Source organism: Pongo abelii, chromosome 18, assembly GCF_028885655.2.
Source record: "Pongo abelii isolate AG06213 chromosome 18, NHGRI_mPonAbe1-v2.0_pri, whole genome shotgun sequence".
NCBI lineage: Eukaryota > Metazoa > Chordata > Mammalia > Primates > Hominidae > Pongo > Pongo abelii.
The window spans coordinates 27,350,812-27,378,270 of NC_072003.2; the positions used below are offsets into that span (position 1 = coordinate 27,350,812).

General features: G+C 42.1%; 1 protein-coding gene across 2 annotated transcripts in view; it reads left to right on the forward strand.

Moving 5' to 3' along the window:
* Positions 1-1,695: 1,695 nt before the first annotated feature.
* CACNG3 (calcium voltage-gated channel auxiliary subunit gamma 3) overlaps positions 1,696-27,459 on the forward strand; it is a 106,555-nt gene continuing 80,791 nt past the window's right edge. The window contains 1 exon segment of one of the 2 annotated variants that reach the window (NM_001135419.1): positions 1,696-2,502. In NM_001135419.1, coding sequence (NP_001128891.1) covers positions 2,292-2,502 — 211 coding nt within the window. In that variant the 5' untranslated portion in view covers positions 1,696-2,291. 2 annotated transcript variants of the gene reach the window in all.

The following is a 27,459-nucleotide window of genomic DNA, read 5'->3' on the forward strand; positions in this document are numbered from 1 at the left end:
TGCTCACATGGTCCATAACACTATCTGCAGGTACAAACATACATTTCATACTTGCTTTACTTCTATGACAGATTCACAGGCATTCAGAATTTATAACTAAACTGAACATAGCACAGGTGAGCATTCAAACACAATCACTCCACAGCTATATATTCAAACTTCCTCAGGCACATGAGTATTTATCTAACACCAAGAATAAAGTCTTCAATCTTAACACCAAAATGAAAGTAGCAAAGTCACCAAGAAGTTGTGAGCTGCATTTGCGAACCCTTCAATATACTGCTGCTATCCAGTCACCTGAATAGAAGTTCCCAGGCAGCCAGAGATGGCACCAGGGGAGTATGTGTGTCTGCGATTACCTCCCGTTATATTTCTGTCCAGCTAAATAACGTTCAAACATGACAGTTGGTTGCGGACACATCTCAGGAACTGCGGAAACAACCCAAGCAGCCTCATTTCCAACTTCCTGACCTCTGGATATCAGTCCCAGGATGCCATAAGAAAAAAAATAATAAGGGCATTTCTGTGGGCTGTTTCTAGTCAACTCGGTGTGTGCCCATGCATATGCCAGAATACATAGTAATAAAAAGCTGGTTAAATGCTGGTCTTTTGCAATACTGGCTATTTCCAAGGAAGAGAGCTTTCAGGTGTGCAATGCCATTTGCACTTTGGACTAACAAGCAAGCAGACCTAACTTCACCTGCTTCATGGTCTGACTTAGATAACAATGTTAACAAATGAATATCTCAGAGACCTTTGAAGAAAATCTAACATTTTCAGTGACTCTCCCACCATGAATCCATCACCCCCTTCAATGTAGATGTGTTAAAATGTTTTAAAGACGTATTCAAAGACCAAAATCTTATAGTCTTTTGCCCAAGGTCCCTAATATGTGTATGACAGAGTCTATATATATTTAGCTTCTTCCATCTTTTAGGAATACATGATCATATATATATGAACAGTTCCGGGTCTGATCTGAGCAGGTTGTCTCCGGTGTAAACCAGAGCTCCAGAGAAAGGAGGGTAGACATATTGGTTTGTTTGCTGGGGAACCAAATTGAGACAGACTCTACACAGATGTGATTGTGACAACACTTTTTGCCCGCCTAAGCGAGCCATACAGCCGTCTCCAGAGCTGCCGGTGCCTTTAAGAAGACTCGGTCTTTCGGGTCTTCTTTTTCCCCAGTGGGCTCCAGTGGTGCCCGCAGCAAAAGGCAAACTTGCGTGGCTCATGGGGTGAAAGGGAGGATTGAAGAATGCCGCGCTGGGTGGGTGCTAGGGGAGCGCCAGAGTGCGCTACGGGCTTCGCTCCCCTTCCCCTTTCCTTAACCCTTCCCAGAGCGGAGGAACTGGGTCGTGCTGCAGCGCCCAGGAGCCGGGGCGCTGACTGTCCTCGGCTCCTGAAACTTTGCGCGGAGAGTGGGCTTGACTGAGCAGAGCCGAGCCGGCTGGCTGACCCGGGAAGGAACGGGGGAAGGGCGGGGTGAGGGAAGAAAGACCCTTTAGCACCCCGGGTTTCTAGCCCGGGCGGAGGTGTGCAGCTGCATGAGGGAGCTGTCCCTTCAGCACCACGGACCTTAAAGCCTAGGCGTTAGGACGGCGGAGGCGGGACAACAGGCGGGGAGCTGTCCCTTCAGCACCACGGACCTTGGCGCCCCCAGGGAAACCAGCCGGCCCCCGCCCCAGGACTCTGTCTTTTCTCCAGTTAGAGCGGGGGTGTCGGGAGCAGGCGGAGAGCTTTCCTGCGAGGCTGTGGAAGCAGTGAACACTCTTCTCAGCGGCTCGCCTCCCAGCAGTGCTATTTTTTGCCATCCGCCCTCACCCCCAGCACACGCGCTCGCACACACACGCACGCACGCACACACACACACACTCACACAGAGACCTCTCTGGGTTTCTTTGCCTTGAATCTCCCGGGGCTGTGAGAAGCCAGGCGCATCTCAAACCGAGCTGGCAGCTCCAGGCTCCGGAGCCATGCCCTGCACGGACCCTCGTCTTTACCACGCTCCTGAGGAATGAAAGGAACCCAGGGACCCTCAGAAGGCAGCAGTGATGCGGACCAACCCCCCGGAGCCTGCACCCTTCCGAGGGCCATAGGCGACCCAGGGAACTGGAGAGAGCTCCAGACAGGAAATCCCAGCTTTCCCAAAGTCCCTGTGGATGCTGACAAAAGGAGACCTGAATTTTTGGAAGAGCCTGTACTAGGTTACCCGGCTGCAGAGTGATTTTCCCCTCCGGCACTGACTCTCCCCCTCCAACCCCCAGCCGTCCAGAGTACCATGAAGAATTATGAGGATGTGTGACAGAGGTATCCAGATGTTGATCACCACTGTGGGAGCCTTTGCAGCTTTTAGTTTAATGACCATTGCAGTGGGCACGGACTACTGGTTATATTCCAGAGGTGTGTGCAGGACTAAATCTACAAGTGATAATGAAACCAGCAGGAAGAATGAAGAAGTAATGACCCATTCGGGGCTGTGGAGGACCTGCTGCCTAGAAGGTATTTACAATTTCCTCTCAATGGCTCTGAAAAATCCAGTTCTGATATTCTGGTGGGTGTGTGGGGGAGATGGAAATGGTGATAAGGAAAGAAGAGTAGTTCAAATTATTGCTGAGAATGTGCAGGTGCCCAGACTCTGTTAACAGCAAGACTGACGCCATGTGGGTTAAAGGGGTTGGGTCTTGTTGATTGTTTTTAGTATAAGCTTCATGAGATGAGATTTTGTCACACTCTAGACAGCTTCTACAGTTTAGAAAAGTCTTCAAATTCAAAATCCCTAGGCATATTGTCAACTGCTTGGATCTCTGGCTTGAGATGGGGTCTTTAACTCTACTTAAATTGGATTTCGAAGGGAGGGGGAGGGAAGGGAGGAGAAGGGACAAGAGGAAGGAAGTGAGGGGAGAGAGAGACAGAGAGAGAGAGAGAGAGAGAGGGAGAGAGAGACATCCTGACCTGGTCTGGCACATTCTGAGCTATTTCCTTATTTCTCAACATAGACTTATCAGTTTCTCCTGAGTTTGCTCTAACTAGATATTGTCATGAACTTCCACTGCCAATCAGTAACAGGGTAACATATGTAATCCCCTACTCCCACCCACACCCTATGCACACATTTTAAGAAAAAAAAATCCTAATTGATACATGTTTTATTAGTTTGGATCACAACAAAACTGAAGTCTTGGTATTTTGTATCCACCTGTCTTCATTCCTAAATCATTCCCAAACCCCCAAAAAGGTATTTCCATGACATTTACAAAAGACTGATTCTCCAAGAATTGCAGTTCATCATTTCTAGCTCTAAAAATTAGGGGAGTAGTTATAAATTATAATGAAGAAGACAGAGCAATTTAAAAATATAAAGCCCTTTTGTAGCCTATCACACTATTAAACTTGCCTTTGCCACACCAGAAGCACTCTCAGCACCAGTAGGCAATGCTTGGATATCACTGGGAGTAAATAGAAAGATAAGGAAGAAAATCAAAGCTCTTTGGAGCCTATGTGCCTGAGGGAAGTCACTGGATTAGAGGGGCAGTAGGGGTTTTCTTAGGCTTCCGAGAAATCTGTGAAGCTTGTCACAGTGGTGGGCAAGGAAATGTGGGTTTCCTGTATGGTCCCCTCCCCTGCTTGCCATTGGTTCTTCACACTGCATTTCCACTGGCTGGCATTTGTCAAGGCTTCTTGAGAACTTGCATTTATGTAAATCGCTTGGGAAATCATGCTATGCCATCACTTGCCAGTGTAATATTGCATCATTCTCTGGCCTTTTTCCCATGTCCTGACACTTTGAACAACTGCTCTCCTGACCGTAGCGCTACTACAACTGATTCTGTTTCTAACACAAATTTGCAACTGGTGGGAAGCCCAGGTAGGAAAGGGCTACCTTTAATGCAGCAAGGATCATGTGAAGTCAGAAGACCTGGGTAATGCTGCAAAGTATCGCTGTGACCTTGGCTAAGACATTTACCCTCTCCAACTCTCAGTTTATTCATCTGGGAAATGATACGTTTGGATTAGGTGGTCTTGAATTAACACTATCTAAAGCTTATACTGTATTCAATGTACTGACAGAAATTCTAGAATAATTATTTCCTAAACAATGACAAAAGTTGGATACTTGTGAGCATTTGTGATTGGGTATGGTGAAGTCATTTACCTTAGGGAAATTCCATATTTCCCTTTCTTATATTGACCATAAGGAATTGAATTATCTTTTGTAAAACTGATTTGGTGGATGTTGCGATATCTACATGGTTCTAGAGATGGCATAAAAGTTCTAAGGTTCCTCCAAGCCAAAAATGGCACATATGTATACAGTGCTTTAGCCATTTCCAATTCTTCTGCCTGTGGGAATCAAACCTGAGAATGCACAATTAAAAATGAAGTTTGACGTCCCTAATTACGATCTATGAAAAAATACATATATCTATAAGAGCAGAGGTAGGACTTAAATTTCTGAACCCTTGCTAAGAATTTCTCAGCTGATGGTTTCTCTTTTTTCCAACATCATGTCCTACACCCACAGTTTGTACAAGGAATTGAAACCCCACCCAGGCATTCTGTAGGCTTAGTGGGAGAAGTGAGAAATTGAATCAAGAAGGAATTGGACGAATTGAAGACATCCTTGGGCAGGTGAATTCTATTGAGAAAATGTGTTGCAGTCCCCATACAACTTGGCCTGGCTTTTTTTGTTGTTGTTCACTTTTTTGAAGTATTAAATACAGTAAGATGCACAAATCACAATGAATCACAATAAAATATTAGCTATGGCTGCACCCATGTAATTAACACCTAAGTGGGTCCCGGCTGAAATTTGAAGCCAAGATGTGTACTAAACACATCAGGTGTTTGGGGAATTTGCAGAAGCCTCTGATTTCTGCATGGGAAGTCACATGCAGTTGGTAGCATCCATCCCAGGCATTTCCATCCTTTGCTAGAACGAAGATGGACAGTCCTTTCCCATTCAGTATTTCTTTCCTACCCCTGAGCCTCAAAATCCTCATTTTCTGGTCCTTTAAGTGTCAAATGAAAACTGGTAGGTTTTTGTAGCTCCATTTTCTTCGAGGTCAAATTAGAAAAGTTCATTCTCCTGTACTTTTTTAAAGAGCCATGAGACAATGTGATTATTTTATCCAAAAGAAGAGAATGCCAAGGAGAACATGACAGCTGTCTGCAAATATCTGAAGGGCTGTCATATGAAAGAGAGATTTGAAATGTTCTGTGTGGCCTCAAGGAGGTAGAAGTAGGAGCTAGAGGAAAATAGGTTTTACCTCAATATAAACAACTATCCAATGTGGAATGGGAAGCTTTGGGAGGTTATGGGTCTTCCAACAGCAAAAATATTCAAGAATAAGCAAACTACATCAATTTTTTCCCAACTTTGCTGGTCATCAGATTCTCATGAGGAACTTTAAAAAAATTAGATTATCAGGGGCTCCACAACTAGATTCCCTGCTTGCATAGGTGTGAGGTAGACCACGAAAATCTGAGTTTTCTAAAGGTGCTCCAAGCAATTATGATGTTAAAGCCAACATGTATTGGTATTTGCACTGGGCCTGAGGATGACTATATGTTTTAAGGATGATCACATCACTCAGGGAGGAGAAGGATGTTTCCAGTTTTCATTTCTGTAGGTAAGTTATATTCTTCTCCTCCTTGAGTGACATGATCAGCCAAACCAAGTTTACCTTGTAGCTGAATTTGGCCCATGGGCTGCCAGTTTTGAGCCTTGTAAATTACCTAAATGGCATTTTTAATCCAAATTTCTGATATTTTTATATTTGACTCCTGAATTACTCTTTAATAGTCAATAATCATTTTTTCAACCCTTAAAAAATACCTAAGAAAAAATAAGCTAACCTACAGAATATCCCTTACATTTAGCACTTACTATGTGCTCAGGCTGTTCTAAGAATTTTGAAAAATTAACTCTTTCATCTTCAAAGAAGCTCTGTGGTGTAGGTACTATTATTACCCTCATTTTAAAGATGAGGAAACTGAGCCCTGGGGAATTTACATAACTTGCCCAAGGTCACACACCTAAACTCAGCAGGTAATACTTAACCTTAGTCATGCTGCCTCTCTGAGTATTTGCTAGAAAACATTAATTCATGCTTTGGTGGGTAGCCTGCTACTGGTACAAACATTAGCTTGTGAAAATGCCCAGGCACATGGGTTTTTCCATTCAGAAGTTTCAGATCTCAGAGCACTCACTGTGCCTGTGCAGCATCAGCAGGGATGCAGGAGCCACCAGACACACACAAACTCAGAGGCAGCAAAGGACACGTTTGCATGGAGAGACAATTGACCTGTGTAGAGACACCCACACTGGGAAACCAACACGAACACCCGACTCATTATCTGGAAAGCACGGGAGGCATTCACAAAGTAGAGCCCTAACCTGCTGCATGTTTTCAATAGTGGCCTGTGAATTTGAATGAGAACATGTTCAATATGTGACTATCTCATTAAGAAAACCTTGTGAAGTCCTGGAGACAATCAAAGCGATGTATTTAGATAGCAGAAAGACCACCAGGCTAGTAGTGAGGAACCCTAAGTGTTCATCCCATTTCCATCACTAACAGTTATGTGAATTGTGAATGTTATTTTCCCTCTTTGGACCTTAGTTTATCCAATTCTAAAATGAGAAATTTAGATAAGATTAGAGAGTAACAAATCCAAATGTTTGTGTAGATGAGGCAGCTAATGTAAAGTATGAAACAAGCATTTCCCAATCCTCTTAGCTCAATTCTCAGCAGGTTCGGAGGTGGGTAACAGTAGATTTGAGAAGATGTATGGTAACTGAAACTTGGTCTCAGTGTGGGGCAATAGGGAGTGGTGAGGACTGTGGCAAACTGGAAAACACAAGCCTCATCTGAAGGATGACTGCTACTTGGCTTGAGTTGATTTTTACCTCGGAGAAATAGACACCAAGTGTGGCCCAATATTCCAAGTAAAGAAAAGCCAGATGTAAAATATCTTGATTTTTAAAATGCAGGCAACTCTTTCAACTTTTTAAGAATATGATATTAGCCAAACCAAATTTATCTTGTAGCTGAATTTGGCACATGGGCTGCCAGTTTTCAGCCTTGTAAATTACCTAAATGGCACTTTTAATATAAATTTCTGATGTTTTTATATTTGATTCCTGAATTACTCTTTATTAATCAATAATCACTTTTTCAATTCATTAAAAAATACTTACTAAGAAAAGAAAGCCCACTTATTTAGGATTTTAAAACAAGGAACTTAAAGTTATAGAGAAGAGGTTCAATAACTGATATTTCTGCTACAGATGGGCCAGGATGACATCAAACATCTGGCTGAAAAACTGGAGAAAAAAATTAGCCAGTCATTAGAAGTTCTCCCATATTTCCAAAACTCCAGATGGTTGACTTTTTCAGCCAGATGGGGTTTCAGCTTTATTTATGTGTCTGGAAACCTTCAGGGAAGCTGCAAAGATGTGGTTGAGGAAGGAGGTGAGGAAAAGACATAACATTTATTAACTATTCTGTATGTGCCAAGCTCTGTGCTAGGTGCTTTTGTATGTGTTAACTCATACTTTTCATATCTCCTGTCTCCCCCCAAGTAGAATGTAGAATCTGTAAGGACAGGGATTATTGTCTTTGGGGCACTGCTCTACCCCTAAAACTTAGAAACAGTACCCAGTCATCACTTCTGCACCTGCAGTCCTAGATTTAATGCTGCACCCTCCCTTAGACATGGGTTCAGAATGTGCTGGAGTTCTCTTACTCTCTTCCCTACTCCTGACCTTCTCCCAGTTCCTTTTTCTGTATCCTTCCTCCTTGCCACTAAAGCCTGAGAGGCAGATGGAAGAGCAAAATGGGCTGGAGTCTTAAGGCAGGATGGGAGTGAGTGACCCTGACTGTGTTTGAGGGTTGAGTCAGGATTGGGCAGGTGGTAGAGATCGGAGTATGAACATGACTAATAGTCAGACAAAATGTGTCCATAGTGCCATACTGGTTGTTAAAATGTTAAAATACTTTCCTATGTCTTGATAAACAACAACTGGCCCAAGTCATTCACCAACTCCCCACCACCACTGCACCCACCCTAGCCCTTACTGGGGCTGCTCAGATCCATTAGGTAAAGGGTGAAGACCTGGCCCCACAGATGTCATTGTGACCTTGCTCTGGCCCTACAAAACCATTCATTCTGATTGTCTGGTCTTGTGTCCCATTGGTTGTTACATATTTTAAATCTCATTCCCAGTCATATCATCATCGGTGGAAAGAAACTTACTCCTCTTCTTTCTTCCTCAAACTCGATCTTCTACCTGACTGTGGGATTCCACCTACCTTAGGAAGTGGATGCCTTGAAAATACTTTCAGTTGTTTCAATCTCTGAAATTTTATCTTCTGGATTAGAATAAAGGCAAGTGACCTTCATTCCAAGGTTGGGTGACCAGTGTGGGTTATTTATATGGATAACTAGTGTGTGTCAAGAAAAAGCAAAACGAGAAATTAGGCAAAAAGATGACTGTGTTCTTTTAATGTTTACATAGAGCACAGTGAAACAAGCTTACCCAAGGGGTCATCTGACCCTTGGGGGAAATGTAACTTTGATTGACTCAGCTTTTAGTACAGATTCAGGCCTGGTTGCTACAAAGTTAGATATTTACTTGTAGAAAACTGAGAAAATGCACATAATTTTTTTGTTCAGTAGATGTGCATGTGATTTTCATTCATTAGAGGAGATAACCCCAAATGTTGTGGATTTATTCTCTCCTTTCCTGAATATTATTCAGTTTTATATTAATTTAGTAATCTTATTTCAAAATTTTTTTCACTGAAAAAAAATAGAACATCCTCCTTTGAACTAGTTTTGTCATTCTGCTGGTTTCCTCATTGCTGAATTGAACAAAACTTGACATGAGCTATGTATTTTAGGAGAATTATGTTTTTAATAATTTAAAATTTCTTTGACATATGGAAGCATCACCCGATGAAAACAATGTTTCTGAGGTTAAACAGAAGTGTAGAAAACCCCAAGGTTGTTTTAATTTTCTCCCATCTCATAACCCTGCCACAGCACACTTTTTCAATGTAGGAACAAATAGGCCTTTAATAAGTTAATGAAAGACCACAGAGAATATGGGATATAGCAGGGGCTTTGGGAGCAGGTGGACCTGGGGGCTTATGTGGATCCTGTTATTTACTGACTGTGAGACACTGAAAGTTGCCTACCCTCTGAGCGTTAATTTACTTACCTGGGAAATGGGGAAATAAAAGTAGCAAGTGCCATCAACTGTTTCTGTTTTAATTCTTGTGTTTCCTTCATTTCTTCTTACCTCTAAATAACATGTTGACCACTAGTTCTTGATTTATGCATTTCTACACAAGATCCATTTGCTAAAACAAACAATAAGTTAGCTTTCTTATACAAGTTCTCTCCTTCCTCCCAATACTTTTAGTTCCTCAGCGAGGTACCTGTGGCTCCAAGAAGAATCACTCATAATGATTGAGTGCTGGATTGGACACTTGCTTAAGCAGCATGGCTGCTCATGTGCCCACTTCAGCAAGGGACTTGGAGGGAACAACAGAGCTAAGAGGAGGCATGGGAGTGGAGTAGCCTGTTTGGAATGGTGAAGTTCTGTGTGTGGTCTGGATCTGGGAGTGGGCAGCTGAGCTGCCACCATTGTGTTCATATCTCACCTGAGAGAGCAGCCCCTTAACCAAGAAAACTCTAACCCGGCTGCACAATGTTTGTGAAGATGTTGCCCTATATGAGGCTGCCTGGCCGAGGGGTTGAGTAGGGGCTGAGAGTTAGCCCACGCTCCACTCACCAAACCATGCATCTTGGTTCAGAACTGAGTCTATCCAAAGGGAGGAGGGTCTATAATAAATGTTTGCAGGGTACTGTATGGGTCAACTACAGTCTCAGCAACATGGGCTGTACGTTTTCAGTGGAAGGAGCCAGGCAGGATGGAAAAGACTAGACCAGAGTCAGAGATTCCATACCAGGAAAGGAAGTTGCAGTGGGCAGGTACCATAGGACCCTCCAATAACCAATGCATGTAACTTCACAAGACAGTCAGCATGCAGATCCCTGCTACACAGAGTGCCTGGCCATTGATGTTAGCCAGAGAAGCAGTGACAGCAAACAAGAAAGGTTTACAGCCTCGCCCAGCTAAGTGAAGTGGCATGTTGGCCTTTTCTTTCTTCCTGCTCCCTGTAGGAACATATATACAGAAGGTGCTAGAATCTAAAGGAGGAAGGAGCAGGGATAGTGATTTGAATTCAACATGCAATTTGAAATGTTAGACAAAACTGGAAGTTTTAACAACCAAAAGTGACTGGGAAGTTATGAAATTTGCCTAAATTGTCATTAAGAAAATGAAGGATTTGATATAACACAGTTGAAAGCCAAACTAAAACTGGTGCATGTTTATATTCCACTAAATTGAGACACATCAATAAACATAAATAATGTCATCATGCTTTGTCTCAGAAATTTTAACAGTTGAAAACTCTGCAGGTCATGGTGGATCACATCTGTAATCCCAGCACTTTGAGAGGCCAAGGAGGGTGGATCAACTGAGCCCCAAAGTTTGAGACCAGCATGGGCAACATAGTGAGACCTCCATCTCTACAAAAAATACAAAAAAATTAGCCAGGTGTGCTGGCATGCTCTTATAGCTCCAGATACTCAGGAGGCTGAAGTGGGAGGATGACTAGAGCCCAGGAGATTGTAGTCGCAATGAGTTGAGATCATGCCACTACACTCCAGCCTGGGTGACAGAGTGAGACTCTGTGAAAGAAAGAAAGAAAAAGAAAAGAAGAGAAAGAAGGAAGGAAGGGAGGGAGGGAGGAAGGAAGGAAGGAAAAAGGGAAGGAAGAAAGGAAGGAAGGAAGGAAAAGAAAGAAGGAAAGAGAGAAAAAGGAAAGAAAGAAAGAAAGAAGGAAAGAAAGAAAGAAAAGGAAGAAAGAAAGAAAAGAAAGAAAGAAGAAAGAAGGAAGGAAGGAAGGAGAGAGAGAGAAAGAAAAAGAAAGAAAAGAAAGAAAGAAAAAAGAAAGCAAGCTAGCTCACTCAGTGGTGTATATATATTATGATGTGTAGCTATATCTCAGGGTTTGGAAAACCACAACTAGGCCAAATTCAGCCCATTGCCTGCTTCTGGACAGCCCATAGCTAAAAATATTTTGTACATTTTTAAATGGTTGAAAAATTAAGTAATATCCAATAATATTTCATGACAAATAAAAAAGATATAAAATTCAAATTCCAGGATCCATAATCCTAAATGTTGTCAACAAAAAATTTATAGAAACTTGTTTTCTTTCTTGTCATTTATATTTCTATATAATATCCTCAATTTTGCTGCTTGGCCTGCAAAGCCTGAAATATTTACTATCTTGCCTTTTCCAGAAAAAGTAAAGTTTGCCAAACCCTGCTATATCTCACTGCAGAGACATGTAGGAATCTATAATAACACTCTATTTCTAGAAGGATTATTTGTTTTCCCAAGAGTTTTGAATTGCTTTTCTTTTTTCTTGCACCATCTGCCTTTATCACAGACCCCTCATGTAATCAGATATTCTTTCTTTCCCAGAGAATTCTTGCATAGGTCTGATTTTCCCTTCTCTCATGGTGTCCAGGAAAATGTAGCCCTTGTCCAGGTACACAGGGAACAGTATCTGCTAGGGCTGACGAAAGAAGAAAGCCTTGGGAACCAGTGTTTCTACTGACAATAAAAAGAAAGGAACACTATATAAGTTTGGCAGTAGACTCTGTAAGACACGGTTACTCGGTGGGTGACCCACAACAGGCAGCTGGTGTTGGGAGTCTAGGTACGAATACTGTGTCATTTAGCTCCATGGATGAGGTTCAGTATGCTCATGAAACTTCATGAAAGATACATGAATGGGCACTTCTATGAAAGAGTCTCATACTCCAAAATGTTACAAATCACAAAGAGAGATCTTAGAACAGAAGTGAAACTGAGGGTGACACCTAGGGTCATCCAAACATAGATGGTAATCAAAGGTATGACTGTACACAAGAAATGCCAGAAAAACACAAGGAAGAAAAAGAGGGAAAATGATACCCTAAGTAGCACTAACATTTATGGACAAAGAACAGAGGAGCCAGTGAGACTCTGGGAAAACAGAGATAAAGGAGGAGAAGGAGAATTCAGGATTTGACTAGCGTTTTGTGGGTCTGCTGAAGCTTTTTCCAAAATGGTGCAGACGAATGACAATGTCTACTACTAGAAGCCCTCCAGCCTAAGAGAGCGCTCTACAAGGCAGGAACCCCACCTCTGGCCTGCCTCCTGGATTTGCATGAGGCAGCTCACTTCCAGGGCAAGTCCGCCCTTCTTCCTGGGATCAGTCAGCAGGTGAAATTGTGTTATGGATCCTGGGAGCTGTTTCCAAGGAAGCTGGAGAGAGAGAGGATGGACCATGAGAACCCCAAAAACAGGCGCCAAGTAACTAGGGAAATAATTATTTTTAATTTATTTTATTTATTTATTTTTTTGAGATGGAGTCTTGCTCTGTCGTCCAGGCTGGAGTGCGGTGGCACGATCTTGGCTCAATGCAACCTCTGCCTCCTGCGTTCACGCCATTCTCCTGCCTCAGCCTCCCGAGTAGCTGGGACTACAGGCGCCCGCCACCACACCCGGCTAATTTTTTATATTTTTAGTAAAGACAGGGTTTCACCGTGTTAGCCAGGATGGTCTCGATCTCCTGATCTTGTGATCCACCTGCCTCGGCCTCCCAAAGTGCTAGGATTACAGGCTTGAGCCAGCGCACCAGGCCTATTTTTAATTTCTCAATTTTTACTTTCTAAAATTGTTTTGAGACAGGGTCTTGCTCTATTGCCCAGGCTGAAGTTCAGTGGGGCAATCAGAGCTCACTGCAGCCTCGACCTCCTGGGCTCAAGGGATCCTCCCACCACAGTCCCATGAGTAGCTGGGACTACAGGCACATGCCATCATGCCCGGCTATTTTTAAAATTTTTTGTAGAGATGGGGTCTTGCTATGCAGGCCAGGATGGTCTTCAACTCATGGGCTCAAGCAATTCTCCCACCGTGGCCTCCCAAAGTTCTGTGATTACAGGTTTGAACCACCGTGCCCCGCCTAGAAAAAAATAATTAATAGCTAATACTTAACAAACACCTTCTATGTGCCTAGCAATGATCATTGTGGTAGATTGTGCATTCATTTGTTTGTTTGTTTGTTTTTGAGGCAGAGTCTCTCTCTGTTGCCCAGGCTGGAGTGCAATGATGTGATCTTGGCTCACTGCAACCTCTGTCTCCCTAGATCAAGTGATTCTCCTGCCTCAGCCACCCAAGTAGCTGGGACTACAGACGTGCGCCACCATATCAAGCTAATTTTTTGTATTTTTAGTAGACACAGGGTTTCTCCATGTTGACCAGGCTGGTCTCAAACTCCTGGCCTCAAGTAATCTGCCCACCTTGGCCTCCCAGAGTGCTGGGATTACAGGCGTGAGTCACCATGCCTGGCCTCTTATCTGGGCCAGCCCCTGAGCATTTATTCATTTATTTAACAGACACATGCTAGATGCCAGTCACTGTTCTAAGAATGCACTTTACAATTACTATTTAACCGTCCTGATTTATTTGAGAGATAGATACTACTATTACCTCCATTTTATAAAATGCACATAGTTAGTAAATGCTGGGCTGGGATTTAAACTGTACCTTCATCTGTTTCTCATTAACTGTATTCTGGGCCCTTGGATAAAACCTTAGCATAAACAGGCTAAATTGAGCCTCATCATAGCCCTTTCTACTACTAGTTGTCTGTTCTACCAGCAAGGAGACAGAGGCTCAGAGAGGTAAAGTAGCTTGCACAAGATCACTCTGCTAGGTGGTGACAGGGCTGGGATATAAACCACAGTCTCACCCTAATCATCACACCACACTGCCTTAATTTAAGGACCCGGTCTGGTGGGTTGGGTCTCCTCCAACCTGCTCAATCCTGTGTCAAGGAGAGCTCAGCATCAGCCAGAGGCTCTGAACCATTCAACCACTGGAGATATTGTGAAAAATAATTCACCCAATGTCTGCCAATTCTGATACCAAATCCAGAAAGCAAGGTCAAGGAAAATAAATGGTAAAGCCAATAAAATTGAGACATCGTAGCACTAGGCTGTAAAGAAATACCACCTCTGGAGATCAAATGTAAATTTTTCTTTAAAAAGGTAACACTAATGATTTGGAAGTGAGAAGAACAGGGAGTCTGATGGGATGCAGGTGAGCAAACAATTTGAGGTTCTCATATCTTCTATGCTGGAGTTGGGGTGTTCGCCAATGTGGGGATGGCATCAGGTCCATGGCTGTTCCACTTCCTGAGGCGTAAACTTGAGCATATTATTTATTTGACTTCTTTGGGCTTTAAACTCTGTGTCAGGCACGAGTCAACCCTACCCTCACCCTCACCTCCAGGTTTTGGGCTTGGATGACTCTGTAACATAAACGATGAGAATCTGCAGCCAGGTTCTCATGCAGCACTCAGACAGCCAAAAACGTCTTTGAAAGGCACCAGACTTGCAATAGACAAATGTACCACCAGGCCTGGTTCTTACTGGCCTTGGGCTTGAATGGGTCAGGAATGGGCAGCTGGGCTGTGATTTGGGCAGGCAAGACCCAACATCATCTATCCACCTTTTAGCCTGCAGGTTGTAGGAAATGTTATCAAATATCTTATTGCCACCCAAAAAACTATCCGCCACAATTCCCTGAACCACCAGCCTAGAACCACAGCCTGGTGTATAGTAGATCTTCAATAAATACACCTTGAATTTTTTTCCAGAAGAAAGATAATTCAATTACCTTAAGCTTCTCCTAGTGAACCTATACTAATCCCTAACAATTACTGTTTTACTCTTAGGTGCTTACAAATTACCCTATTAATAATATCTCCTATAATTCCAGCCACAGTTGTTTACAATTCAGCAGCCTGTAGTTTGAGAGTCTAGCTCTCCAGTCTTGAAAATCTCAGCCGAGTGCAATGGCTCACACCTGTGATCCCAGCAGTTTGGGAGGTCAAGGTGGGTGGGTCACTTCAGGAGTTTGAGACCAGCCTGGCCAACATGGTGAAACCCTGTCTCTACTAAAAATACAAAAATTAGCCCAGTGTGGTGGTGGGTGCCTGTAATCCCGGCTACTCGGGAGGCTGAGGTGGGAGAATAGCTTAAACCTGGGAGGCGGAGGTTTCAGGGAGCTGAGATAGCACCATTGCACTCCAGCCTGGGCAACAGAGAGACTCCATCTCAAAGAAAGAAAAAAGAAAGAAGAAAGAAAGAAAGAAAGAAAGAAAGAAAGAAAGAAAGAAAGAAAGAAAGAAAAGAGAAAATCTCAATGTTATTTGTTCATTTGTTGTTTTTTTTTTTTTCCATTTTATCCACGAAGATTATCCAGAGTAGTTTAACAGTCTCGTTTTAAAATTCCCTCAATATCCTGGGTGCAAACTCAGGAAAAGAAAAAAGAAAATATATGTTGTATGGACATATTGTGCACAAATCCCACAGACACTGTTTCTATTCCTTGTGGCTAAGAGTCTATATATACATTTGGTCACCTGCACATTTAGGAAGTGGAATTTCCACCACTCTTATTGTGTACCATATGCTGTTTGACATCATGCATAGCTGCCCTGGTATAAAATAATACTTACCTGTTAAATTAAACTGATCCAAAAAACCATATTGAGGTAACTGTTGAGGTGCCTTCCATCACCTCATTCTACCGTCACCTGTAGAAATTGGTTTTGGCAGACAGCAGTTAATATAGATGTATATTTACAAATCATTTTGACCCTTTGCAAATTACAGGACAGCAGAACCAATTAGCTGTTTATTAGCTTAACGTGCCCTAAAATATGTATTACCAAGTAAGTCCTGATTTTTCAAAATGTTACTTTTCACCAAAGATGAATCTGGCAGGCAATCAAAATGCTCTGGGTGTTTGGAGAAAAATAGAAAGATCAAATCAAGAGGCAATGATGTTAATCCGAGCCAAAGGTCTGCTGCGTAGCATAATAATTGCTCTTTTCTGCTTTTTCACTCTTTGGTGAGTGATGGCTTAGCTCCTGAGCAGTTGGGAGATGGCAGGGGTTGAGTTTCAAGAAATAATAAGGTCTGGACCAAGGAAATCAGGTCTGGACCACCCCAGGATGATTTTCCAGTTAGAGTCCCTGGGGCTCAGCTGCAGTGACAGCTCATTGGCTTAAGAAAGAGATAATCTTAGCATAGCACAATGGACTTCTTCCAAATTACTGTAAAGCAGAGAAGGTGTGTTGGTGTGGGTGGGGATGAAATTGTAAACAGTGTGGTCAAGGTAGGCTTCCCTGAGAAGGTGACATTTAACTCAAAATATGAAGGAGGTGAGAGGCAAAGCCAAGTGGCTCACTGGGGGATGGGCATTCCAGGCAGATGGATCAGCAAGCACAAAGGCTTGAAGGGAGGAATGTGCCTGGAGTGTTCAAGAAAGCCAGTGTGGCTGAAATGGGAGAGTGAGGAGGAGAGAAGCAGATCAGTTTAGGATAGTGCAGGCCAGGTCATGTAGAACCCTGAAGGGAATTGTAAGGACTTTGACTCTTAATAAACTGGAAGCCTCTGAAGGCTTTTGAGCCCAAGAATGGCTCTTGAGTTCATCATGTCTGAGTCTTCTTCTCAACTGCACTATTTGCTGCTTGACAGGAAGAGTGCTTTGTCCCTTGACCTCCCTTGCTTCTCTCAAGCAAGTACTTTAGCTCTAGACTTTTAACACTTTTGCCTCGCTCTTCTCTGTGACTGGGTACAGTGAAGTAGCACCTCATCAGCACTGTCTTCCTTCTTTCACTGAAGACAAGTCTGTGGTCCCTTATTATTTTTCAGTATTTCATATCTCACTGTGGAAAAATAGGTTTTTTTAAATGACGTTGATGTAGAAGTTTCTAGTCCTTACCAAATCTTGCAAAGCTCCTAGAATCATCATTCCTGCTGGGCAGCCCCTTCCCAACTCACAGATTGTCACCTTTCACTGGCTCAGGCTGGTGTTTCCTCCTGTGCAGCTTCCCCTTCTCAGCCTGGAGATCCAACAAGAGATGCAAAGTGAGTGATTTGAATTTAGGGGGACCTACAGCCTGGGTTCCCTGCACCAGATGTACTTATTGAGTAGCTACTATGTGCTAGACCCTGTGTTGGGTCCTGAGGATTTAGCAGAAAATAAGGCAGACATGGTTCCTGTCTTTGGTAAGCTCACAACTGTGCAGGAAAGATGCTGATAGAGTGCACCCAGGTGAGCAGGGCCTGGGGCTCCTGTAGCAGAGTATCAGTCCTAGAATAGTCATGACAGGGGTGTCAGAGAAGTGTTCTCTTAGGGTTTGTGAGTCCCCACAGTGCCCCTGGTTCACAGTAGGTGCTCAAAACACATTTGCCAAACACACAAAAAGGCTTGTGCAGCATACATAGGGGAGAACTGACCTCTTCAAGTACTCGGGGCTGGAATAGAAATGAGCTCAGAGATACTTGTTTCTTATCCTTAAGCAGAGGGGAAAGAGAACATGGAAATAGCCTACCCCTAGAAATCCATGAAGACACACTGAGTGATTATACATTTCCTCTCTCTCTTTTTTTTATCTTTAACTTTAAAAAAAAGAAAGAAATCCTGGATATTTTATTGTTATTATATTCTTTCGAGTGGTATATTTTTCCTATTGTATTTTGTTAATTAAAACACTTTTTATAATATGAAAGTAATGCAAAAACATGTTCTCAATATCAATGTTTAAAACAAAGTACACAAGACAAGGTTTCCTTTGTACCCTCGCTATAACTCATCTCTTTTCCTCAAAATGACAGCTACTTCTAGTTTGGTAAATAGCCAATAAATCTCTCTCTTTTTTTTCTCCACCAAATCAAAGAGATTAGGGAGCATACATTTTTTCTTTCAGTTCAAATTCTTCATAAGTCACTCCACAACTTTTTAACAATTATCTAACAATTTATCAGACATTTAATCATGCACATTATTTTATATTATTTTATTTTTATTTTTTGTCATGTAAGTTGAATTTATTCAATTTTTTTCAACTTGCCATTTATTTTTCAGTTAACAAAGTGTCCTAGAGATCTTCCTACAATTATCCCACAATTTATTAAGACATTTAATCATGCACATTATTTTGTTTTTATTTTTGTCATGTAAATTGAATTTATTAGATTTTTTTCAACTTGCCATTTATTTTTCATTTAATAAGACATCCTGGAGATCTTTCTACATCAGTAGAGAAGTCCACTTTGTTCTTTTTGGTGCCTATTTAGTACTTTGAAATATTCTATTATATAACTGCTTTTTTAAAATTTTATTTTAAGCTCAGGGGTGCCTGTGCAGGTTTGTTATAAAGGTAAATTTGTGTCATGGGGGATGTGTTATACAGATTACTTCATCATCAGGTATTAAGCCTAGTACCCTTTAGCTATTTTTCCTGATCTTCTCCCTTTCCCCACCCTCTACCCTCCAGTAGGCCCCAGTGTGTGTTGTTCCCCTCTATGTGTCCATGTGTTCTCATCATTTAGCTCCCACTTATCAGTGACAACATGCAGTATATGGTTTCCTGTTCCTCATGCACACTATTTTAAACATCAAATCATATGGAAGGGCTTTTCATGAGAAGCATCCACGTCAGAGATACTGTTGTCTCCCCACCCTAAGTTGTCCTATTGCCCAGAGCAAGCTTTTTTAAACCATTTTTTATTCAATCCTTCTGGTGGTTACATCCTTATCCCTACATAATATGTTCATCCCTCTATTTCTTGATTTATAATCTATTGACTTCCTGCCATGATAGGTGAGAATTTAGCTAACTTACTCCTCCCTCTGTATTGGTTAGCTTTCTAATTTTTTAAAATAACGTACATCTTCATTTCTTTTTTCATTCACCTTGCGTAAACTGTCTTAGCTTCCCATTTTATAGAATGAGAAAGTTCACATTCCTCACTTCCACCTACCCATGTCTGTAGCTGTATTTTTACTTTTTCATCATCAAGATTCACTCTGATTGCATCCTATTCTGTAACTAGACCAACGTCTTCCATGCTTGGGCTACGGATCGATTCTGAAGTTTGAAAACCAGTGAACCTTATTCTGATTATGTAGATAATGTTCAATGTGAAGCTGAGTCATTTTCTGAGATTACATTTTTCTCTTTGTGGTTTCAGTGTCACAATCTCTGAGTCACTCCAAGAAAAATGTCCAAATGGAGTTGCCTAATACTTAACCAGTCCATCAAAATCACGCCATATATTTATTTGCATCACACTTGGGCTTTCTGGTACAGTTTTCATTTTTCCTGGCATTTCTGATGGACTCAAGGAGTTTTTTAACAGGTCGTTTAAGAGCAAAATTAGGCTTTTTTAAACACAAGCCCTATACAGGAGGAAACACTTTTCTGGAAAAATAACTCCTCTCCCTTTTTTCCTGCCTCCTCAGTAGGGTATAGCAGTTAAGAACTCAACCTCACCAGCTTGGCCAATATGGTACAACCTCTTCTGTACTAAAAATACAAAAATTAGCCAGACTTAGTAGTGCATGCCTGTAGTCCCAGCTACTCTGAAGCCTGAGGCAAGAGAATCACTTGAACCCCGGAGGCAGAGGTTGCAGTGAGCTGAGATCACACCATTGAACTCCAGCCTGGGCGACAGAGTGGGACTCCATCTCAAAAAAAAAAAAAAAAAACAACTCAACCTCTACCACCAGATTGCTTGGGCTCAAATCTCAGATCAGCCACATATGACTGTGCAACTCTGACACATTACTTAACCTCTCTGTGTCTGTTTCCTCACCTATAAAATGGGGGGATTGTCATTATACCTACTCACAGGGTTGTTATGGGTAATTAATATTTGTTCAACACTTAGAAGAGTGCCTGGCACATGTAAGTACTAATTTGGTGTTGGTTATTACCATTTTCCTGGGATAAATAGATTGGACAGAATCTACTCATCTGCATTGCTCCACCAACAGCAGGGAATCACTCAGGTCATGGTTACCACTGCTCTGTTAGTCCCCCAGAATCTTTAGGAGCCTTAGGGAAGACTGAGGCAAAGCCAGTGATGCAGTTGATGGAGTCTCTACCATGGAACAAGATTTGTGGCCTTTGTTGACAAATCTTGGGTCTGACTTCATACTCGTTGAAGAAGGTAGTCAAAACCTTAAGGAATAGATGTTCTAGAATATCCCCAAGATGAGCCACACTGGGGAGCCATTAGCACTTAAGTTAACAACAGCAAGCGCCTACTGAGTGCTCACATACATCATCTCACTTTGTCCTCCCAAGAGCCTTGTGGGATGTTAAACTCATTTTGTCAATGAGTAAATGGAACTCAGAGAAGTAATTGTTCCAAATTCTCGAGACAGTAAGTGGTAGAGGTAGAATTCAAACTTAGGTATTTTAAATCGGAAAACCGCTGTCCTCAATCCCGATGTTATAGCTCAACATCCTCAAAGGGTGGTCTATTAATTCCTAGGATAAGAGGGGGACTTCCTAAGATCCTTTTAAGGGATTGGCAAGGTCGAAACTATTTCAGAATTATAATAAGACATGGCTGGGCATCGTGGTGCACATCTGTAATCCCAGCTACTCAGGAAGCTGAAGTGAGAGGATTGCTTGAGCCCAGGAGTTTGAGACCAGCCTGGGCAATACAGCAAGACTCCATCTCAAAAAAAAAAAAAAAGATATGATTTGCTTTTTTCAATGTGTTGAAATTTGCACTTATGAGGCAAAAACAATGGTAGGTAAAACTGTTGGAGCCTGACCACAAAGGAAGGCTGTGGCTCAGTACTCATTGTATTCATCACCACTCACTCACAGGGGAAGAAAATGCTAGCCTCACTTAAAAATGTCCCTGATGAAGCCATAAAGAGGCATCAATTTTATTAAATCTCAAACCTTGAGTGCTAGATTTATACAGTCTGTGTAACCAAATGAGAACTATGCATTGAGTACCTCAGCCAGAGTATGCTAGTGGTCTCAAGCAAAGGCACTTGTGTGACTGAGTTGCGAGCTGAACTAGCTGCTTTTTTCCATGAAACACCATATTTACTTGAAAGAATGACAGGTAAATTATGGTTATTCAGGCTTGGGTATTTGGCAGACATTTTCTCAAAAATGAGCTAAGTGAGCCTGTCACTTCAAAGAAAGCAACTGACAGTATTTGTTGCCAAGGATAAAAATTCAAGGTTTCAAGTGATAATTATGATTTTGGAAAACTGGTATCCCTGTGAGCCAATGTGAGTTGTTTTTATACTATGTAATGAAATGTGCCAAATTTAGAAGACCTGCGTAACTCAGTGAAACAATACTTTCCAAATGACCAATGAATGATGTCACAAAGTTATGCCTGGCTAAAAGACCCATTCAACGTGCAGGATTAGAAAAATGGATTTTCATGTAGTACAGCATGAAAAGTTAATATGGTTTCAGATTCCACATTGCAACTAGCCTTTAAGAAACTACCATTTGTCGAGTTTTGGTGTAGTATCAAAGAATATTCACAGTTATTTCAAAGGCTATTCAAATACTACTCTATTTGTCAAACTTGTGTGAGGCTAGGTTTTCTTCATAAACTTCAAGTCTAACAACAGTGGGCAATAGATCAAATGCAGAAGCAGATATAAGAATCTATCTGTCTTCTCTTGAGCCAGACATTAAAGAGATTTTCAAAAGCATAAAAACAATTCTTCTCACTATTTTTTGTTCTGGAAAATATAGTTATTTTTATATAAATATTTATGTTAACATGCAATTGAGTTTATCATTATTTTCAAATGAATTTTAAAATAAATATTTCACGATTTTAGGGGGTTTTAATTTCTGATATAGGAAATATTAAATAGATATAACCCACATAAACAAAAGTTCAATAATTTGCAAAAGTGTAAAGGAGTCCTAAGACCAAAAAATTTGAGAGCCTCTGCTACAGCTGTATTTCAATTCTGTTGACTAACTTCAGATAGTTGAGGAGAGAAACTAAAAGAGCTATTTCCATACTTTTGTCAGAAGATTTCCTTCTAGTTCTGTCTTTTCTTCTCCAGTGGGAAATGAAACAGTCTCTTGGTGGGTTCTGGTATCTTTTTGACTTCTCTTTAGTTGCAGCTAAGCTAAGTCATTGTTCCGCCATCACTGGGATGGAAGAGGCAACATGAGATTTCAGCAGGCACTGAAAGAGGTGTCTTTGATTAAAATGCAACCCTGCTGGTATAAAGTTGGACAGAGCCTGGAGGATTCATAGCATCTTGTGTCTTTGTTCATGAAAACTGACAAAGCTTAGCCACCACTCCACAAAAAGTTGAGATCTGTGGTGATATTCTTCATATGTGAGATGAAGCAAAGTGCAAAAAACTGAGATTTTTGACCAAGTTTTGGTGGATTGGAATTTAAATATATAAATTTTCCACCTTCTAACCTATATTTAAAGACACTATGGGTGAGGATGGAGAATTTGGGGAATGGAAGGATCTAGTAGGCAATCACTGAACAAACATTTATCTTGGCCAGTGCCAGGGCTTGGTTCTTGGAAATGGAGAAATGGGCACTTGAAGGGAGGATGGGTTATGTGGCCATGAGTGTTTTTGTTTGTTTGTTGTTTGGTCAACCTCACATCCATTACTCCTTTTTCTGGTAACAGTGTTCTTAATTTTTTGGGGGGGTTGTCATGTCACCCTGTCCTCAGTCCATGTGGTTAGGGTGGAACTGACTCTAGCCTAGCAGGACCAGCATGTGACCTAGGAATGACCTTGAAGATTATCATTCGGCATCTGGAGTTTATACTAAGGCAGTAGTTCTTGACAGGAACATTTGGTAATGTCTGAGACATTTTTGGTTGGGGGATCAGGGAAGCACAACCGGATCTAGCAGGTGATATTGGGGATGCTGCTAAACACCTTGCAATGCACAGGACAGCCCCTACAACACAGAATTACCCAGTCCCTAATGTCAAGAGTACCGAGGTTGAGAATCCTGATCAAAAGGTAAAGGGAGCTGAGTGCGGTGGCTAACGCCTGTGATCCCAGCACTTTGGGAGGCCGAGGTGGGCGGATCACTTGAGGTCAGGGGTTCGAGACAAGGCTGGCCAAAATGGTGAAACCCCATCTCTACCAAAAATACAAAAATTGGCCAGGTGTGGTGGCACACGCCTGTAGTCCCAGCTACTCTACTCAGGAGGCTGAGGCAGGAGAATCGCTTGAACCCAGGAGGCGGAGGTTACAGTGAGCAGAGATTGCACCACTGCACTCCAGTCTGGGTGACAGAGCAAGACTCCATCTCAAAAAAAAAAAAAGTAAAGGGAAGCCATGAAAGAGTTTTAAGCAGAGGAGCAATAGGATCTAAATTGATGTATGTATGGTATTTGTTTGTTGTTGTTGGAGATAGTAAGATGGAGATCTTACTATGTTGCCCAGGCTGGTCTCCAACTCCTTGGCTCAAGTGATCCTCCTGCCTTGGACTCCCAAAGTGCTGGGATTACAGACATGAGCCACAGCACCTAGCTAATTGATGACTTTAAAGTGTGGTCAGGTCCCAGGTAGAAACAGATTTTTGAGATGTAAGAAGGGAGCAGGAGATAAGCCAGTGGGCTATTGCAATAACTTTAGAGAGAGAAGACCCTTGGAGTATGGAATGTGGTATGATGTGGAAGGAGGTAAGATGTGGGAAATGCACATTTGGAAATCATCAGTGATAAAAGGCAGAATCTTGAATGTGAATAAGAGCTTCCAATAAGACTGTAAAAAATAAGAAAATAGGACCAAAGACAGAGTCTTGGGGGAACATCCATGCATAACAAGTAAAATAATAATAATATCTAACACTGGGCCGGGTGCGGTGACTCACGACTGTAATCCCAGCATTTTGGGAGGCTAAGACAGGTGGATTACAAGGTCAAGATATTGAGACCATCCTGGCCAACATGGTGAAATCCCATCTCTACTGAAAATACAAAAATTAGCTGGGTGTGGTGGCGCATGCCTGTAGTCCCAGCTACTTGGGAGGCTGAGGCAGGAGAATCGCTTGAACCTGGGAGGTGGAGTTTGCACTGAGACGAGATTGCACCACTGCACTCCAGCCTGGCGACAGAGGGAGACTCTGTCTAAAAATAATAATAAATAAATAATATCTAACACTGTTTGAGAGTTTATGTGCCAGCTTCTATGCTAAATAACTTACACGATTACATCTTACTGTTTTTAACAACCTTCATATCTCCATTTTATAGATTAAAAACCTTAGGCACAGAGAGGTTAAGTAACTGGCCCAAGGTCACACATGGAGCTATTATCTGAGACAGAACTTGAACTCAAATGATATAACTGCATGGCTTCCCTTCTTATCTACCAAACTGATTCCTTGAATGGAGACAAATCTTCCAAAAGGAAAATTACAACTCTTAAGAGCTGAAAGATGAACAAAAGTTAGAGAGATGAAGGGATGGGTTGGTGTTCCAGGAAAAGGGAACAGCAAGTACCAAGGTCTGGAGGCTAGATGGAGCATAAAGAGAGCATATGTCAGAAGCCAAAACATACAGTAATGGCTGGAGCAGGGGTGGGGTGAGTGGGGAGAATGGCAAGACTGGAGAAGTAGACAGGGGCCGTGTCATGCAGATCTTTGGGAGGCACGTTAGGTAAGACTTTATTCTAGGGGAAACAGAAATTCTTTGGAAAGATTAAAATAGAAAATTAAAGATCTGACGTAATCAGGTTTTCATTTTTGAGGCTCATTCTGGCGGAAGTGTGGGACATGGACTGGGAAATGGAAAAGGAATAGTTTTATTTTTATTTTTCTTGAGACAGGGTCTCACTCTGTTGGCCGTGCTGGAGTGCAATGATGCAATCTCAGCTTACTGCAGCCTTGACTTCCTGGGCTTAGGTGATCCTCCCACCTCAGCCTCCTGAGTAGCTGGGACTACAGAGGTGCACCACCACACCTGGCTAATTTTGTTTATTACTATTATTATTATTTTGTAGAGACAGAATCTCACTATGCTGCCTAGGCTAGTCTTGAATTCCTGGGCTCAAGCAATCCTCCTGCCTCAGCCTCCCAGAGTGCTGGAACTACAAGGGTGACCCAGTTCGCCCAACTGAGGAATATTTGCAGACTGGTTAAGAGACATTAATTCAATAATCCCATAGCAATAATAGAATCCTATATAAGGGAGATGGACTTATTGGCCATCACTTTGGTAGATGCTTGAAAGCTGGAATCAACTAAATTTCCTGATTGTTGCATGTAAAGGTAAGAGAGAATGAGCTCAAGGCACATCTGGGTTTCTGCCTTTAACCTTTGGATGGACAGTGATCCCCTTTAGGATGAAAAGTTTAGTGATGGGGAGAGGGTGAGTCTGGTTTTAAAAGTGTTGAGTTTGCAGCTTCCTTTCTAACACTCAAGTGGAGGTGTTAAAAGGGCCGCTGAATGCACTGCCCAAGAACTCATGAGGGATATCTAGTCTAATTACCTCCATATATATGGAGCTATACTTTTTTGATCAGGAAACAGTCAACACGTACATTCCAACCACTGCTAATTCTAACAGAGGCAACTGGTGAAAGGTCATTAGCTAAGGTTCTGTGTGACAGATGAACTGATGTTAAAAGTCTGAATGCAACACCAGGAGGTCACTGCCAGTCTAATTAGGCACAGATAGAGTTTATTGGGTCATGGAAAGCCGGTTGTGTGTAACCATCATTTCAGCCCCCTCTCCTTCCATTTCTGACTTGTCATCTGGTTTTGAGTGAACATTAAAGTATCCTTTCATAAATGGTGACCTTTAGAATTTGAAATGACGGTTTCTGGCTAATTTCCATTCCAGCCCTGGGGCTGCTGCTTGAAGCTCTTGACTAGTTTCTAGCCCTGTGCTCTCAACCATAATTTGGAAAAGGGCAATGTTGTTTTCGTCCTTAAAACGCCCATCATTCGGATGAAAGATCGTCATTTGTAATTGTGCGACCACACACTGTTTGGGGATGAAAAATGTACTAGGTGCTGAGCTTATGCTAATAACAAGACCAGACCCAGCCAGGCGCAGTGGCTCATGCCTGTAATCCCACCACTTTGGGAGGCTGAGGTGGGTGGATCACTTGAGGTCAGGAGTTCGAGACCAGCCTGGCCAATATGGTGAAACCCTGTCTCTACTAAAAATACAAAAATTAGCTGGGCGTGGTGGTGCATGCCTGTAATCCCAGCTACTTGGGAGGCTGAAGCATGAGAATTGCTTGAACCTGGGAGGCAGAGGTTGTAGTGAGCTGAGATCAAGATTGCACCACTGCACTCCAGCCTGGGAGACAGAGCAAGAGTTTGTCTCAAAAAGAAAAAAAAAAAAAAAAAAAAGAAAGACCAGACCATTTGTTCTGGAGATTTTGGGAACATTTTTTCTGAGGTCACAATAGAACAATAATATGGTTGTATAACCTAGAATTCATTCAGTTGGAAGTGACAGAAAACTAAATTCTAATTGACTTAAGAATGGGGAGACAGAAAGAGAGAAAAAGCCCTATTGGCTCACATACTGAAATAATAGAGGTATGGCTATATGCGGGGACCAAATTCACAAGGACACTATATCTCTCACCATTGTTTCCTCTGCTTCTTCTCTGTTGACTCCATTTCAGAGTAATGGATGGGATACTCAGGGATTCAAGATGGGGAACAGCAGCTCCCAGGGCTAGATTCTGTTTTGTTGTTGTTGTTTGTTTGTTTGTTTGAGACAGGGTCTCACTCTGTCACCCAGGCTGGAGTGCCGTAGTAGAATCTCAGCTCGCTGTAATCTCGACCTCCTGAGCTCAAGTGATCCTCCTGCCTCAGCCTCTGGAGTAGCCAGGGAACTACAGGCATGCACCACCATATCCAGCTAAACTTTTTGACTTTTTTTTTTTTTGGTAGAGACAGGTGTCTTGCTATGTTGCCCAGGCTGCTCTCCAACTCTTGAGCTCAAGTGATCCTCCCCCTACCTCAGCCTTCCAAAGTGCTAGGATTACAGGCGTGAGCCACTATAACCAGGAGGGCTGTATTCTTCAACCCAGCACAACAGCATGAGTTTCTTTTCCAGAGGCAAAGGTCTCATTGCATTTTATTGGCTTCAATTAGGTCATATGTCCATTATTGAACCAATCACTGCAGACAAAGAGTCCCCCAAAGGCTGATTGGCTTAGGCCTGAGTCATGTGATTCAATCTTGAAGTAGGAGGGGCATAGATCCCCAAAGATAATTATGATGATAAATGACAACCATTATTGATCAGTTGCTACATGTTCTGACCAGCATGAATGCTTTTTTCGTGTACTTTTCATGACAACACTTTGAGATAGGTGCTATTGTCATCACTCTTTTAATGTTGAGGAAAACAAAACTATAGCAAGATTAACTAACTTGCCCAGGACCCACAGCCAGTAGATAACAAAACCGAGGTGTAGAGAGAGGTGACTGTAACCTTTCCAAAGAC